General features: G+C 39.2%; 1 protein-coding gene across 1 annotated transcript in view; it reads left to right on the top strand.

Moving 5' to 3' along the window:
- Positions 1-14932, top strand: part of CRACR2A (calcium release activated channel regulator 2A) — a 52777-nt gene that overhangs the window by 24754 nt on the left and 13091 nt on the right. The window contains exons 7-12 of the mRNA XM_039699697.1: positions 1768-1863; positions 6563-6750; positions 8635-8706; positions 10855-10900; positions 11712-11803; positions 12564-12897. Coding sequence (XP_039555631.1) covers positions 1768-1863; positions 6563-6750; positions 8635-8706; positions 10855-10900; positions 11712-11803; positions 12564-12897 — 828 coding nt within the window. The remainder of the gene's footprint in view (positions 1-1767; positions 1864-6562; positions 6751-8634; positions 8707-10854; positions 10901-11711; positions 11804-12563; positions 12898-14932) is intronic.

Here is a 14932-nt window from a genome sequence, read left to right as displayed (position 1 = left end):
CAGTCAGTCATGAGCTACCGGCTCATTCCTTTTTGTTGTCTTGGTATCAGTCATGTAAATGAAACAAATACAAGGTTTCAGCAATACATGATAAAAAAAGTTGCCAAAATAGTGGTTATTGCCTCCATTCTCAATCAAGTATGTATAAATATATCTAGACAATATAATCAAATGTATCTGAAGCTTCCTTTTGTGATGCAACCATATCAAGTATTTTTTGTTCCCTGGCAACCAAAATAAAATAAAAGAAAAAGAAAGAGAAAAAAGAACTAAAAAGTGCCTTATCAGCTGTCTAAGGAATAGTTATTTTCACTTGTCTTACTGGGTAGTGAATCTGACTCAAATTTTCAAGTTTTTTTCCATTCCGAGCAGAGAGCAGTTTTTAGTGGTGGATGGGACGAAAGCTTTAAATAAAGTTTGTATACCAGCTGAAGGATAAAAAGTATTTGCAACTTTGCCTGACAGCACTTTTGTGGAACAAATGTGTTCATAATAGTTCACGACTGCAGTGGTACTGAAAACCCCAAAACAAGAAAGACATTTCCATAAGCAATGATTGTTGGATCTCCTAATTAGTTATATATTTGAGGTTAAGCCATTTCCTTCAGGCATTTTCATGAAAGCTTCCCACTCAAGCTATTTACAGTTTAGTCAGCAGTCACACTAAGGGCTGCCAGACACTCATGAAGTATTGTTTCTTTGCATGGCTAATTTGAGATCCGGGGAGATCTGACTGTTAAATTCTTTCTCTAATGCAAAGTCTTACAAAGACTTTACAGCCTGGAGAGATGCATTGATGTCATATGAAGGGGAAATTATTGTGGCTTGAATGAAGAGCAGCTCTTGAAGAATACATTTAAAGAAATTGCTAAGATGCAAATAAGTACAAATTGTAGCTATTTACAATACTTAATACCCTGCTGACTGAATGTTACACAAAAGGGGCAGTTAGTCTGTTTTTTTTCACTTCCATATATATTCTTCCCCAGAAAGAGCCAGTTACCATGCATTTCATTACCCCATTACATGTACTGTTTAAGGGAAAACACTTGTAAGAACCACTGCTGTCATAAGGGAATTTTTATTTTTGTTTAAAGACATTTTCCTGGGGACCTTAGAGAGTAAAAGCCTGTTTTTGGAGAAACAGGACAGATTCTCAGCTGATACAAACTTTTGGAGCCTGATCTTACTCAGGAGAGGGTGACAATTTTTCTCAGCTGAGGAGTGTCAGAAGGCATAATCCCAAATGTGACTGGGAGTTTCCCAGTGACTGCAGGATAGTGGACAGGTTAATATAGTTTATAAGTGAAAGGCAGAGCTTGAAGCCCCAGTTGCTTGTTTACACCAGTGGAACATCTGTGAAAAATTGATGTTAGTGGCGGATTTGAAGCGTGGCACTTGTTTCTTTCACATCAGCCTGAGTTGCTGTGTCTGGAAACAAAAGTGTATGTTCTGGCTGCATTGATCTAGACTGGCTCAGCTCCTCAGCTTCCTGCCTGAGATGTCTGCCTGCACTTTCTAGACTCAATACCTACTCAATACCTACTCAATACCTACTCATGTGCAATCAGCACATTCTGTAGCAACTACAGTCATGGAAGCTGCTGCACTATAATAATTTAGAGATTCATGAGTGATACCATCCCTAAACTGAGTACTACCTGTGATTTGAGATAATTACTGTGGAAAGCTTAATCCCTGATTCATTGTTCTCCTGTGATGCAATTGTGCTGTTCTGTTAATCCACTTTCTCTTGGAATTTTGCAGGACACAGAGAGGTTTCAGTCCCACTGTCAAGAGCTGGAGCGCAAGCTGCTGTCAAAAGAACAAGAACTGGAACAGTTGGTTCAAAAACAGAAAAGGGTACTAACTGATATCCTTTGGAGTTAAAAAACAGATGTCTCTTATTTGCTTATATGATTTTCTTTAGGTACTATTTTAGGTTCCAAAACTGTGAGTTGGTGTAATGTAGTTCTGCCAAATTGTGATCCTCTGTTGTTTTTGTGCCATATGCTTAGGAAAAATGCTAACCTCTATTTCTAAAGTAGTTTTCCTTTTATGTGGTAAAATGGAGAATAAAATAATGCTTTGCATATTCTCCCCAGGTACTAGGTTAATTTTTATGAGAATGTAGCATAATTCCACTGCCTTCAGTCTTTTACAAACTGGCTTAACACACAGACAGCTTAAGAGCAGAGAACAATGATTTGGCTCTTCTAGTGCACACCTCTGCTCAAAGCCTGTACCAGCCACTCATTTACTTGTTTTGGACTGATTCAGCACTATGAACTCAAAATGCTCCCTCCTGAACAACTTGGTCCTCATATATCTCTGTGATAACAGTTTTATAGCAGTGCATGTTTCCCTTGCATTGGTAACAGCTTGTCAAGTTCCCATAACACCTGAGGTGTTTTGCTTTAAAATGCATGGCCTGCTTGGGGGAGCAGAGAACTTGCTGTAAAGTGGCTCCAAGGTCATTGCAGGAAAGACTAGCAATAGGGAAATGAGGTAGCACTGGCATTTAAAGGGCTGACGCGGAATGCTGTAAACACAATTCCCTCTGTAGAATATGAATTTGTGGACAAAAAGAAGAAAATTTTTCACAATGAGAACCATGAGCCATTGGAATAAACTTCCTGGGGAAGTAGTGGATTCCCCAGCATTGGACACTAAAGATTTAGCTGGGTAGGATGCTGGGTCATCTTGGCTAAACTGTATTTTTGCCAAGAAAGGCTGGAACAGACACACCTTGAGTCACCCTTCCAACCTGGTACTCTGTTATTCTGTGAAGTTTAGCTGATAAGAATGCAGGACTAAACTAAAAGTCTATTCCACAGTTGAAATCAACTGCCTGGTGTTAATTACCTTTGTCTAGTACCACTGTGAATCAGAATATATGTGGTTTTATGCAGGCTCTTTACCACATTGCAGCACTGTAATAGAATAATCTATACTTTGAAGATATCTGTGGAGGCATACAGATCAGGCATTTTTAGTCTGAAACTAACTGTGAAAGTATAAGAAATTACTTATTCTAATTTTCTAATGATTATATTTAATATTTTCTTTTGTTTGTTTGTTTTTGCTTTAAAGCTCTGTTTAAAGCTTGGTTGTTGACTGGTAATTCTGTAAAAAACTCTTCTTTTTTAAAATCAAGTACGTGTTTTCTAAATTTGGTATAAAACCCACCCAAGCTATTAAAAGGCTTTTACTCAATTTTAAACCTGGTATAATCAATCAATATAGGCAACAGTACCAGGAAGTCTTATCTTTTGATTGTTGTCTACAATGCCATTGTCTACTATTGCCTATCTTGGAGAACATAAAACAATGTCTGTGCTATTTTTATTAGTATTATTTTTTAATCTGATTTTATGTTTTCCATTTCTATTCACTACATTGCTTATTATTAATAATATTACTATGGGGTTTTTTAATTTGTACTTTCTAGTATTTATCATTTCCTCTCTCCATTATGAATTTGCATGAATCACAACAAGAGTGCTTTTGAAAGACAGACTCTTCATACACCATAAATATTAAACTATCCCATTTTGGTTTCATGGAAAGGAAGCTGTGTTGGACGAATGGAATTCACCATTTCTAATGCTGAGATGACATAATTTAATTGAGATGATTGATGACAACTGAAGCTTTTGTCATTCAACCAGCTGATTGGCCCATTTTTAATCTGATATGCAGTATTTGATGGGGTTTTTTCCTGGTATACCAACCTAGCCCATTCATTTGAGTGCTTAACTCACCGTAGTTAGAGGCCCATGTTTTCTACATGTATTTTTCTGATTTCTAATGATCCTCTCTGAAAGTAATTCTCATCTTTACTCAGATCTGTTTTTACAATACTATGTCCCTACTCATTTTCTGGTGTTGCTTTTCATTCACTGAGATACCCATGAGTAGTGTCTAATGTTTGCCTTATCCAGAGATCTCTCACTTTTTCTTCTTCCTCTGGCATGGAAATATACTTTGATAATTAAATCTCTTCTTGCATACAGTAAAGGTAGCTTGATTTAATTATGACTTCTATGCTTGGTTGTATGAGAGAACTGCTTGAGAGCAACACAAATGCTTTTTTCCAAACTTCATTAATAAGTCATTTTTTAAAATGTAAAATACAATATAATTGTTTTTGTATTGGAAATCGTTAACAAAAACATGAAAAGGAGCTTTCAAACCAGATGAGCTCTGTGTTGTTTCCTCTGACATAGCCAGAGGGATTTTCCCTTATAAGGGTTGTCTGGCTGGCATTGTTCCTCAAGGAATGTCAGTTGGAACATCTCAGGAGGAGGCAATGGGGACAGAGGATATCCAGCATAACCTCTAGGGCACAGACTCTTGTGTGAGAGAAGAAAGCAGATGTGGACCAGGTGAAATGCAGGGGAATTACTGGACTTCTCACATAAAATGCTGGGTTCTGTGCTGAGGCACCTGCTGAAGAACACGATCTTGGAATTGGGAATGAGATGCATAAAACATGGATCAGTAGCATTCAAGTGATTATAACTGCCTTGTGGCACTGCATAAATTTTGCATCTTTCACATGCTACTGAAATAAATAGGGAGGAAAAAAACCCCTACAGAAAGAATGCTGAGCTAAGAACAAAGGATTGCATGGACAGTGGTCAGTGTGGGGCACCAATAAATGTCTTCAACACCAGCTCATTTGCATTTGATAATCCCAGTTCTTTATTCAGCTTGAACTCGATTTTCCTCTCATCTTTGTCAAAAAAAGAAAATATGCACTATCAACTACCATATCCATGCTTGACCTGGATATGGGTTAATTCTCTCTGCTGCTTAGATTTTTTTTAAACATAACTATGGGCCATGAGTCTTTTCCCCAGCAGTTTCCATCTACCAGATGAACACAGGAGCCAATTTGCAACCCTAGTAAGCATCTAGAAGCTATAGGATGTATGCCATTCTACTACCAGCTGAGCATTCTCCAGTGAGTTATTTCTTTGTATTGGGAGTTGTTTACGTGAATGCTTTAAAGGTAGTGTTTGGCATTTCTCAAAGGATTGTACCCTCAAAGGGTAAAGTAGAAGAAGGGAGCGTTGTATTGCTGTGAAACAATCCTTTCTCCTCTTGTTGTGTTCTGGGTTTTAGACATTATATTATAATTTTTCTGACAAGAGTGAGCACCAGGATTTATAGCAAGTATTTCTAACATCAGTTGTAGATGATTCTGGGAGCTGACGTTGGCTGCCATTGCGTTACATTTCCAGAGCAGTCTCTGTGTAAGTTTTCAGATGGCCATTCTGCTCTCTAAGTGGGGTTTTTGTCTGCAGCTTTTTGCTCCTTAGATTTTTGAAAGTTTATCTTTGTTTGGACACCTTTTGCTTCTCCCAAAGCCTCTCCTCTGGATGAATCTTAAGTACCTGAAGCAGCTGATCTTATACTTAGAATGGGTAACTTTGTTCTGTCGAGGAGCAGAAGTATCCCTGTAAGCCAACCTTGTTCAGCAGTAATCTAATGCCCACCCAGTGTTCCATGGGAAATGTGAGCCTGCTGAGGCTACAGTTCAGCAAATACATTAAACTGCTGCTGCTGCTGCGTGCTCCCATTCTACATGTGTTTCTGACTTCTCACAGTCCAGGCTAGAAACTATTTTCTGCACTTATTTTTAACCTGGGCCTCATTCTAGCAGTGTTCTAGGGTAGGAACTGACTGGAAGAGCTGAGTGAGGACAGATTTTGGGTTGGGTGAGCTCTGCTTGTTGGGTTGGGCAAAATAAGAGTTCAAACATTGTTATGTCTCAGATCTGGAAGATTGAAATGGTGTCATTGTAATGCTCAAAGTATGATTTGCATCCCTTAAAATGAATACAGAAAAAAAAAAAAAACAAACCCAAAATAAAACTTTTTTATTTTAAGGTCAGCAATGCTTTCCCTAATACAAAGTTTTGCTCTGCTGTCTAAATTTGCTCAGTTAGCCAGGGAGAAGCAGGTAGAACTTCTTTATGTACCAGAAACCACTATCATCTGCTGTTGCTTGTTTTACAGGGAAGTTGTATCTTTCCTTTGATGTACATTGGAGAAGGAATATAAAAGTGAATAAAAAGGCTCTAATTCACACTTCTTGGCAGATCTGTCTGAAGTGGCAAAAAGGTCGCTGCTTGTTCATATTGCTGGGGATGGGAAGGTTTATCAGCTATCAGATTTAAATCTAGCAGTTTTTAGGTAGATCTCTGAATCACTCTGTGCAGGTCTGGTCTTTGTGGAAAATGGTCTAAAATAGCAGTTGTGAATATCAGCTTAATGCTGCTAATCTGCTGTGTAGCACCTTTTTTATGGTTTGTATTGCTGTGTTCCTGAAGTGGATAAAATTCAGTCATAGAATGGAATGGCTTAGTTTTTGTGTAACATAATTATGTCTGTACAAAGAGCAGTGGAAGAGCACAATATGATTTTTTTCATTTTTTGGCTTTGATAGAAATAGCTCCCTGCTCTGCTAACCTCTAAGATCCAAACTGAAAGCCTCAAAACCAAGTTTCCTCAGTCAGGTGTAATGCTTTCTGTTCTCTTTTCTTCCACCCCAGTTAGAGCATCAGTGTACACAACTCCTCAGTGGCAAAGAAGAAACCAAAGTAGAGAACACCAAACTGAAGCTGACTAACCAGGAGCTGCTGAGAGACCTGGAGAGAACATCCCATGAGCTAAGCCTGGCTCAACAGCAGCTGCAGGTGCTTCAGGAGGAGGCATCAAGGCTCCATGAGGAGAAGGAAATGTAAGTGTCCAGCTGCAGCAGTTCTTGTGCACTTGCTTGCTGTGCCAGTGAACCCCCTCAGAGTACCCAGTGCTGTGATTTAAGCTTGTGTCAAAAGCAGAAACTACTTGCAAAGCTGAGTGCAGTTCTAGCTGCTTTCCTTCAAGTAATTCAGCATGTTTTCTGTAGCATATGTGGCTTCTATGGAATCTTTTGCTACGTGTTCAAAATGTCAGTGTTCTTCCCACTGCCATTGGTTGAGTGTGATTGGAATTAAAACTCCATGTAGTGTCTTAGTTTTGAGATACCAATGGAATTCCCTATGTAAATGCCTTACAGTTGTGGCACGTGATGCTTCTTCCTCCTCAAAGCTGAGTCTATCTGAAACTTGCTTCTCAGAATGCACTCTGACTGAGATACCTGGGATCTGCTTTTTTTCCTTCATCAAAAGTAAGCCTAGTAAGGCCAGCAAGATAAAATTTAGCTTATCCCAATTCCCACAAGGCTTTATGGCAATTCAGAACCATAATTTTGGGGTTTTCAGTTCAAATGTTGAAGGTTCAGATTCTGAATCCAAAAAAGAAAAAAAATCAAGAAGAAATATTTACAGTTCATATTTTGAGGGATAAAAATGACTTGTGACAGTTCAAGCTACCTGTCTTGCTCCAGCCTTCTGCACAAAGCAGAAGAATCACTGCCCTGAGGCTGTAATTGGCAGAAATGTTCACTCCATTTTAAAGAAAATGCTCAGGGATCTGTAGAAGCCTCTCATTGCTTATGGAGAGAGCACATGAATGACAGATGGACCCAGTTCATTGCAGCAATGAACTATATAATTCAGAGCTGTTGCTGGTTGACATATTTCAGGATAGAGAAGAACATTAGTTCAAATGTCACATTCTTTTTCTCTTAAGATTTGTGCCAAGCTCTATTAAGTTATCACTTCTTTAATTTTTCTTGAGTGTAAAAATAAAGAATTTTGTTGATAAATTAGTGTTAAGGAATGGCCACCGTGATTAGAATTTTTAGGTTTGCATGTTTGATGTGTGTTTTGTTAGTAGACAGTAGAAATACTCCTCCTCAAGGTGGTTTGTTTCCTCTTTGAGGCCTCTCTTTTCAGATCCAGAGCAAAGGCTATGGAATGATCTGCTTTAAAAGCTACAAAGGAAATCTGCCCAGTGGTCAGACTGCTGAATAACACTACTGCACTTACAAAGCACTTTGGATTCAATAGTGGTTTATGGAATTAGAACTCAGCCCTACTCTACTGCACCTGCAGTGTTGCTTTAAACATCTGTGTCAGTCTGGTAAGACCTGAGCTGCTGAAGCAGGTGTAATGTTCAGACAGTGCACAGGAAGAACTTGAGGCTTCACTGAAAGGCGAAAAATGCCATTAAAGGCCAGACACCAAATTGTGTTAAATCAAAGTAAATGGTGTTAAAATGGCTCCAAAAGGGTCAGGAATTGGAAAGAAATTGTAGAGACTGCAGACGTGAGAGCCTGACATATGGTTCCTGCAGCAGGATAAGCTCTAATTTTGGATAAAATGTCACCTGTTTTTTAGTGGCCATAACTGAGAAGTATTCTAGCAGTGTATCTGTTCTGAATGCTCCAAGTGCCAGTATCAACAAATACTAAACTCTCTGGATGAAGAAATTAAAAATAAATATTTTTTGAAAAAATAACCTCTACTCCTTCTACTCCTTCCTCTGCTAACTTGTACTGCTGTGCTATTGTGGGCCTTATACTGAATAAACTTCTTTAAAATATTGACCATTCATGCAGAATAGAATCTACAGTTTTGAAGAAACTGAGGTGTCAAATGTAGATACCCCTAGGGGGAAGTGTTTTAGCAGTGCTCTTACCATGGATCGACCAATTGTTTTTTTTTTTTTTTTTTTTTAGGGAAGTGTACCTAGTGACAGAAACCTTACAGAGAGAGAAGTCAGGACTTTTGAAGCAGCTGGATTTTTTAAGGTAATGTTGATCTTCCAAAAACTTCTTGTATAATTCTAAAGAGATCCATAAAAGGATGAAATTATGTTGGGATATGTAGTGAGTGTTAGCGTCTAGGTGCTGACAGTGGGGTACCACAGGGCAGTCTGTGCCAGAGAGAAGCCAGGGCTGCCCTGTGAGAATGGACACAACACAGAGCACAGTGAAGCCCCATGTGCTTCTGGGAAAGCCTCAGTAAGAATGGGCGGGAAACAACACAGCAGTTGGGATAGAAGAGAGTAAAAAATATGTGAGAAAGCCTTTCAGACACCAAGGTCAGTGAAGAAGGAGGGGTAGAAGGTGCTCCAGGCACCACTGGAGCAGAGTCCCTTGTAGCCTGTGCAGATTCCACACAAGCGCAGGCATCTGGCAGGAACTTGGTCCATGGAGAGGAGCTCATGCAGGGGCTGGTTTTCTGGCAGGAATAGTGGCCCATGGAGGACCCACACTGGAGTAGTCCGTTCCTGGAGGATTATTCCCCATGGAAAGGATCTGTGCTGGAGTTTGGGAAGGACTGTAACCTGTGTGAGGGTACTCACACTGGAGCAAGAAAAGACTGTGAGGAGGAAGGAGCTGCAGAGAGAAGCTGTTATGGGCTGACCACAAGCCCCACTATTCCCCATCCCCTTGTGCCACTCAGGATTGGTTAAGGAGGTGGAAGAGCTGAGGGTGTAGGAGTGAAGTTGAGCCTGAGAAGAAAGGGGATTGTGGAGAAGATGATTTTAGTTTTGTCTCTATTTTTCATCATCCTGCAGTTGAGTGTTTTGTCTGTAATGGGTGGCTGGTAAGTAACCTTCTTGTTTTTATTTTGGCCCACAAACTTTCCTATGTTATTATCTTCCCTTGTTGTGTTGAGGAAGGAGAGTGACAGAGTGGCTGGGTGTACATCTGGCAGCCAGTCAAGGTCAACTGCCACAGGAAAATGGTACAAAAATAGTAAAAATTGTTACAATGGTTTGTTCTTGCATTGAGTAGAGGGCAGCACACCTGAAAAACAGGCTTTGTTTACACAATTCAGTACTGTAGGACAATCTCCTTTCCAAAAGACAAATGTAAAACAGAGCAGCACTGAACAGCTCTAAGCTGAGTGTGAGGTGGAAGCCTGGCTCCAGGAGCTTGCTGAAAGGCTCTGTTGCTTCTCAAGTACTGGGAAGTGAGCCAAAATGAAGATTATTTCCCCAGAATATTTGTAAAATTATTCCAAAATAGTTATCATTCCTTTATTGATAGACTTCAAAGTTTGGAGCAGTGTTCAGACACCTGTAGCCCTCTTTTAAAGGTAAAGCAATGTTGGGTTTTGTTTGCTCAGTGGTCAGTCAGTGTGGGCTGTAGGTTGCACCTCCCTCTAGGCCTTCATTGGCTGCATTTCCTTCAGGAGGTCTTATTTTAAAGTTGCCTAAATATTTCAGAGACTTGAGGAAAGGCTCTTATTTTGCAGCATGTGTTTCTGTGATCTTGCCTGCTGCAAGTTTTGGGGACATAGATAGGAACATCTGGCAGCAGAGGTTTTTTCCATTCACCCTGGCTGCTCAGTCTCTCCTGTGGCCAGGCCAGCAACAGATGGAGATAATAGATGATGTACTAAGCAGGTGTGCTGTGAGATCTGATCAGAGCTTGCTGATTGCCTGGAGTATCTGTTTCTTGACACTTTCATTGTTTCTACACAAAGGATGGAAGATGGATGTTTTCCTAGGGTGACTTTTCTGTGGCAGCCACAATTGGAGCCCTCAGAGAGGCATAACTGGCCTTCACAGCTGTCAGCAGAGGAACAAGAGATGGTGTTCAGTGCACCCTCTCCACATTAAGAGGTCATCTTTACTGTGAAAATCATTAAACATTCTAATTTGTGGTATGTGAAGGCATATTGACCAAAACTGATTTCTATGTGTTAAGGCATTTGTTTAGCTAAAATAAAGGAAGAGATCCAGATCCCATCTGGCTTTAATCAGCATAGCCCTGCTGGAGAATCAATAGCCCAGACAAGGAACTGGGCGAGGTGAGAATATAAATAAAGGATGATGGAAGGTTTGCACTGCCAATTGTCCAGTCTGTCTGTTAGTGTGGAGTAGAAAAGTCAGCAGTTCTAAATACTTGGCTTCAGTGTTCCTTTTGTTTCTGTTTTCTTTGCAGAGAGAGGAACAAACATCTCAAGGATGAACGTGACATATTTTTGCAGGTAACCAACTATTATTTTCAAACCCAGTGTTGAGCAGACACATGTGAGAACAGCTTCAAATGAAGGGGAACAGAAGGCTGTGCAGGAGATGGACTTTCACGCCACTTAAATCTTATCCTGTTCTTAATTTGTATTTTCTTCTCACTTGAAAATAAGATTTTTTAAATTTGCTAAACAATTTTAAGAACTACATGTTGAGAATTATAAAGTGGGAGCTGTCTGAAGAGAGATGAATGTATTTTAGAAGAAACAAAGGATGCAATCATGAAAGCATGGAAATAACCTAAAAATTGAACAATTACCAACTGTTGACTGTTACCCAGTCAACAGTTGGTAATGTCCTGACACATTTACACAAGAGTACAATAACTGGTGTACCTGAATCAGTACCTGAGTACCTCAGTACCTGAGACTGGGGTAAGAGCATATCCTATTAACTTTTTAAGCAGCAGCAAAGAATGGACCCCTAAGATGTTCTAGAAGCACCCTGGTGTGAGGAGACTAAGGCCACTTAGTTTATGTTTGCTTGTGTTCTTAGTCCTACAAGAAGCTGCTTGTGTAAAAAAAAAATACCCATTTACTTTTTTCATGACATTGTGCTGTTTTATTTACAAAGCAGATGCATTTTTGCAGGATCTGGAGTTCCCTGTTCTGATTGTTTATCAATTGGAATTCTGAAACATTTATACCTCTAGGATTTTTTTCTACATTTTTTCATTTGCTTTGCATTATTTAAGTATTTGGAATGAGGGTAGTTAACCATAACGAACACCAGAAGCTAATCAGTAAGAAGTGTTCTGTATTTCTGCAGAAATGCAAAACAACTGTTCCAAAAGCCAGCTGGAAGCAGAGATCAGGGTCTATCATTGGGAAATACTTAGAGGGCAAGATGCTGCCAAACAGGTAGGAACTTTTTTCATGTGTTCCCTGTTTGAGTATGACGAGGCTTAGAGAAAGAAGATGTGGAATGCTTCCTTTCTGATACTATTGAACTTTTCAAAGAGTGTATTTCTTAAGTGTCTGTCACTGTAAGATTACTGTGTTCATTAAGAAATTTGAAAATGAAAAGCCAAATTTTAACATAAAACAAGTGTGCTGTCTGCAAAAGCAAGAGACTTCCCCACTGTAGATGGCTGTAGGCTGGGAGACACAAAAACTTGCCCACAAGTCTATGTTAATGTGGTACCATTCTGAGTCTCCACTTGGACTTTTTTATCCATATTAAGCAAACCCATGTCCTTCCTATCTACTAAAGAGAGAATCAGATTGCACATAGAAATGATCTCTCTTGGGGGTTTCTTTTATTCCTCCAGAACAGGAGTGAAGGTGGGAAAGGAGAAAATCACAGTAGAGAAGTTTACTTTAGCTCTTCTATGAGATTAGAATTGATGTTAATCTAATATTTTCCATTTTGGTAAAGGTTTCTCCTGTAAGTAATGAACTTTCCCCATGATGCTTATAATTATCAATACATGTATATATACATATATATATATAATACCTGGTATGATGACCTGACTTTTCAGCAGACACTGGAATGACTCGACTCTGCTGTGACTAATCAAAAACATGGGAGATTAAATTCAGTTATTCAGATTAAATTCAGAATAAAATAGCAGGTCCATTATATTTTGGTGATGTACTTTCTTATTTCTCTGTCTAGCCATTCATTTGAAGAAGATGATATTTTCAGTAACTCAAAGAGAAGGAATTCTGGTGGACTGAATGGAGTTCTCTCTGAAGAGCCTGATGCTGGAGTCACTGGAGGAATGCCTAAAACATCACATCTCCAAAGAATAATATCAATTGAAGAAGATCACCTACCCCAGCTTCTTGACAGGCTGGTTGATAAGCAGCTGAGCAGATGGACTGGAGAAGATGAAAATACTTTTGATACAGAAATGAATAACAAATCCAGAGAACAATCAATGGAACACTCATCATCATCATCATCATCTTCTAGAGAGCAGCCTGTAGGGAAGGAAACACTGTCAAATGTAAGACGCCAAAGGAGATCTCACCTTGAGTAGAGTATGAAGTTCTGGGCCCTATTATTTAAGAAGAATGTGAAGGTCCTTGGATGCATCCAGAGGAGGGCCACAAAGCTAGTGGGAAGGCTGGAAACTGTCCTCTGAGGAGTGGCTGAGGCTGAGGGCTCTAGGTTTGTCCAGTTTGCAAAAACAGACTGAGGGACAACTCCCTTACTCCCAACTCTGCAGCTTCCTAAGGAGGGGAAGGGGAGAGAGTGGTGCTGATCCCTTCTCCCTGGGATCCAGCGATAGGATGTGTGGGAATAGTTTGAAGCTGCCTCAGGGGAGGTGCAGGCTTGACATTAGGAAGCATGTCTTTAGTGAGAGGGTGGTCAGACACAAGAATGGGGTTCCAGGGGAGGTGACCCATGCCACAAGTCTGTTAGTGTTTAAGATGCTTATTGATAATGCCCTTCATAACATGCTTTAACTTTTGGTCAGCCCTGAAGTGGCCAGGGAGTTGGACTAGGTAGGTCCCATCCAACTGGAACTCTTCTGTTCTGTTCTGAAGGACCTTGGATGCCATGAAGTGGTGTCATAGGTTAATGTGTTATTAATAGAATCTAAAATTATTTAGTTTTCTGTCTTTAAGTTGAAGCATGACAAACTGAGCCATTGCATGAAGTGGGGGATGAAAATGTACTGCAGACAGGTGCTGAAGGTGCAAAGAAGGGAAACTCAGCCTAAAGGAGTGGTAACTGCAGACAATGTGTGTGTAGATTTACATTTGAAGCACTGTTTAGGGAAAGTGAAGTTAAACGTTGTAATAAATGATACAAGAAGATCCAGTGGAAGGTAAAATTGTCTTAAAAAAGATGCAAGTGTTTTTTTAAAAAATTGGTTTTTTGGCTTTGGGGTTTTTTGCCACAAGGTGATATTTCTCATATTCTGATACTTTTGAGTCAGCTTTGGTAGCTGTTATATTATCTGAGAAATAATGAGAGGATTATTATGACTTTTTAATTTTTATTGAAAATACTTTTATTTAGCAAATGGAAATCCTATATTTTTTCAGCTCTAGCTTGTGTATGCATGCTAGCAAGGAATTCACCATTCACTAATAATCCTTAAAACAGTATGCTGGAAGGTACATTTCTTTGGTTAAAGTTCTTTTTGCACTGCAATTGCTTCAAAGCTAGCTGTGCTTGTTTTCTAATTTTAGAATCATTGTTAAGGATTACTCATCTTTAGATTCTTGAAGCACATATTAAAAAGATTAAAGTATAGGAAAAATTGGTTTGCTTGGTCATAATTATATGGTTCTTTTAGAAGAAGCAAGCATGTCTTAAAAATTATGATAGAATTATGCCATGGTTACATAATAATTTCTAAGTGGTACCTTTTAATAAATCATTGAGGGTACAGAAAAGAGCTTCATATTTTGAAATTGTTTAATTCAGTGCATGCTTTTGCTTGCTGTATGACTTATTTTGTGTCATATTTTCAAAGCATGGCATTACTGGACTTTAGGATGACAAAAGCCAGGTGGGTCATCCTTGTCCAGCCAGGACAAGCCTGAAGGAATATATTCAATACCTGAAGGAACCCTCATGGAAATTAAAGTAGGATTTTCTGTTCAAAACTTCTGCATGAGATTAACTTTCAATATGGAATATGAACCCTTATGTTTATACCTGTAATCTCCTACATTTGTGATAAATTGTACAAAAACTGGGTGTCTTACTTTACCTGGCTCCTTTTTATATAAAGACTACTCAAAAAACACATCTAGGAAATACTTTTTTAGACTGCATTGTAAACTAAAATAAATTATAATCCTCCTGTTATTCCATTTTCCCATCAGCACTTTGTTGAAGCAGACTATGGAGTAGTTTATTCCCTAGCATAGTGTTCACATGCAGATTTATAATCAAGTTTAATTATTAAGGTTATTTTCATGACTGGACTTGATACATCTCAGTGAAAAATGGATTCTTATGTTCTTGTGCTGGGAGTTGAGCTGAAGGCTTCTGGGGTCTTTGTGTTTTGGTGCTACTGGAGT

Source organism: Passer montanus, unplaced genomic scaffold (genome assembly GCF_014805655.1).
Source record: "Passer montanus isolate IOZ18808 unplaced genomic scaffold, ASM1480565v1 scaffold137, whole genome shotgun sequence".
Lineage (NCBI taxonomy): Eukaryota > Metazoa > Chordata > Aves > Passeriformes > Passeridae > Passer > Passer montanus.
Note: the sequence above shows the minus strand (reverse complement) of the source record. Positions and strands in the feature narration are given on the sequence as shown.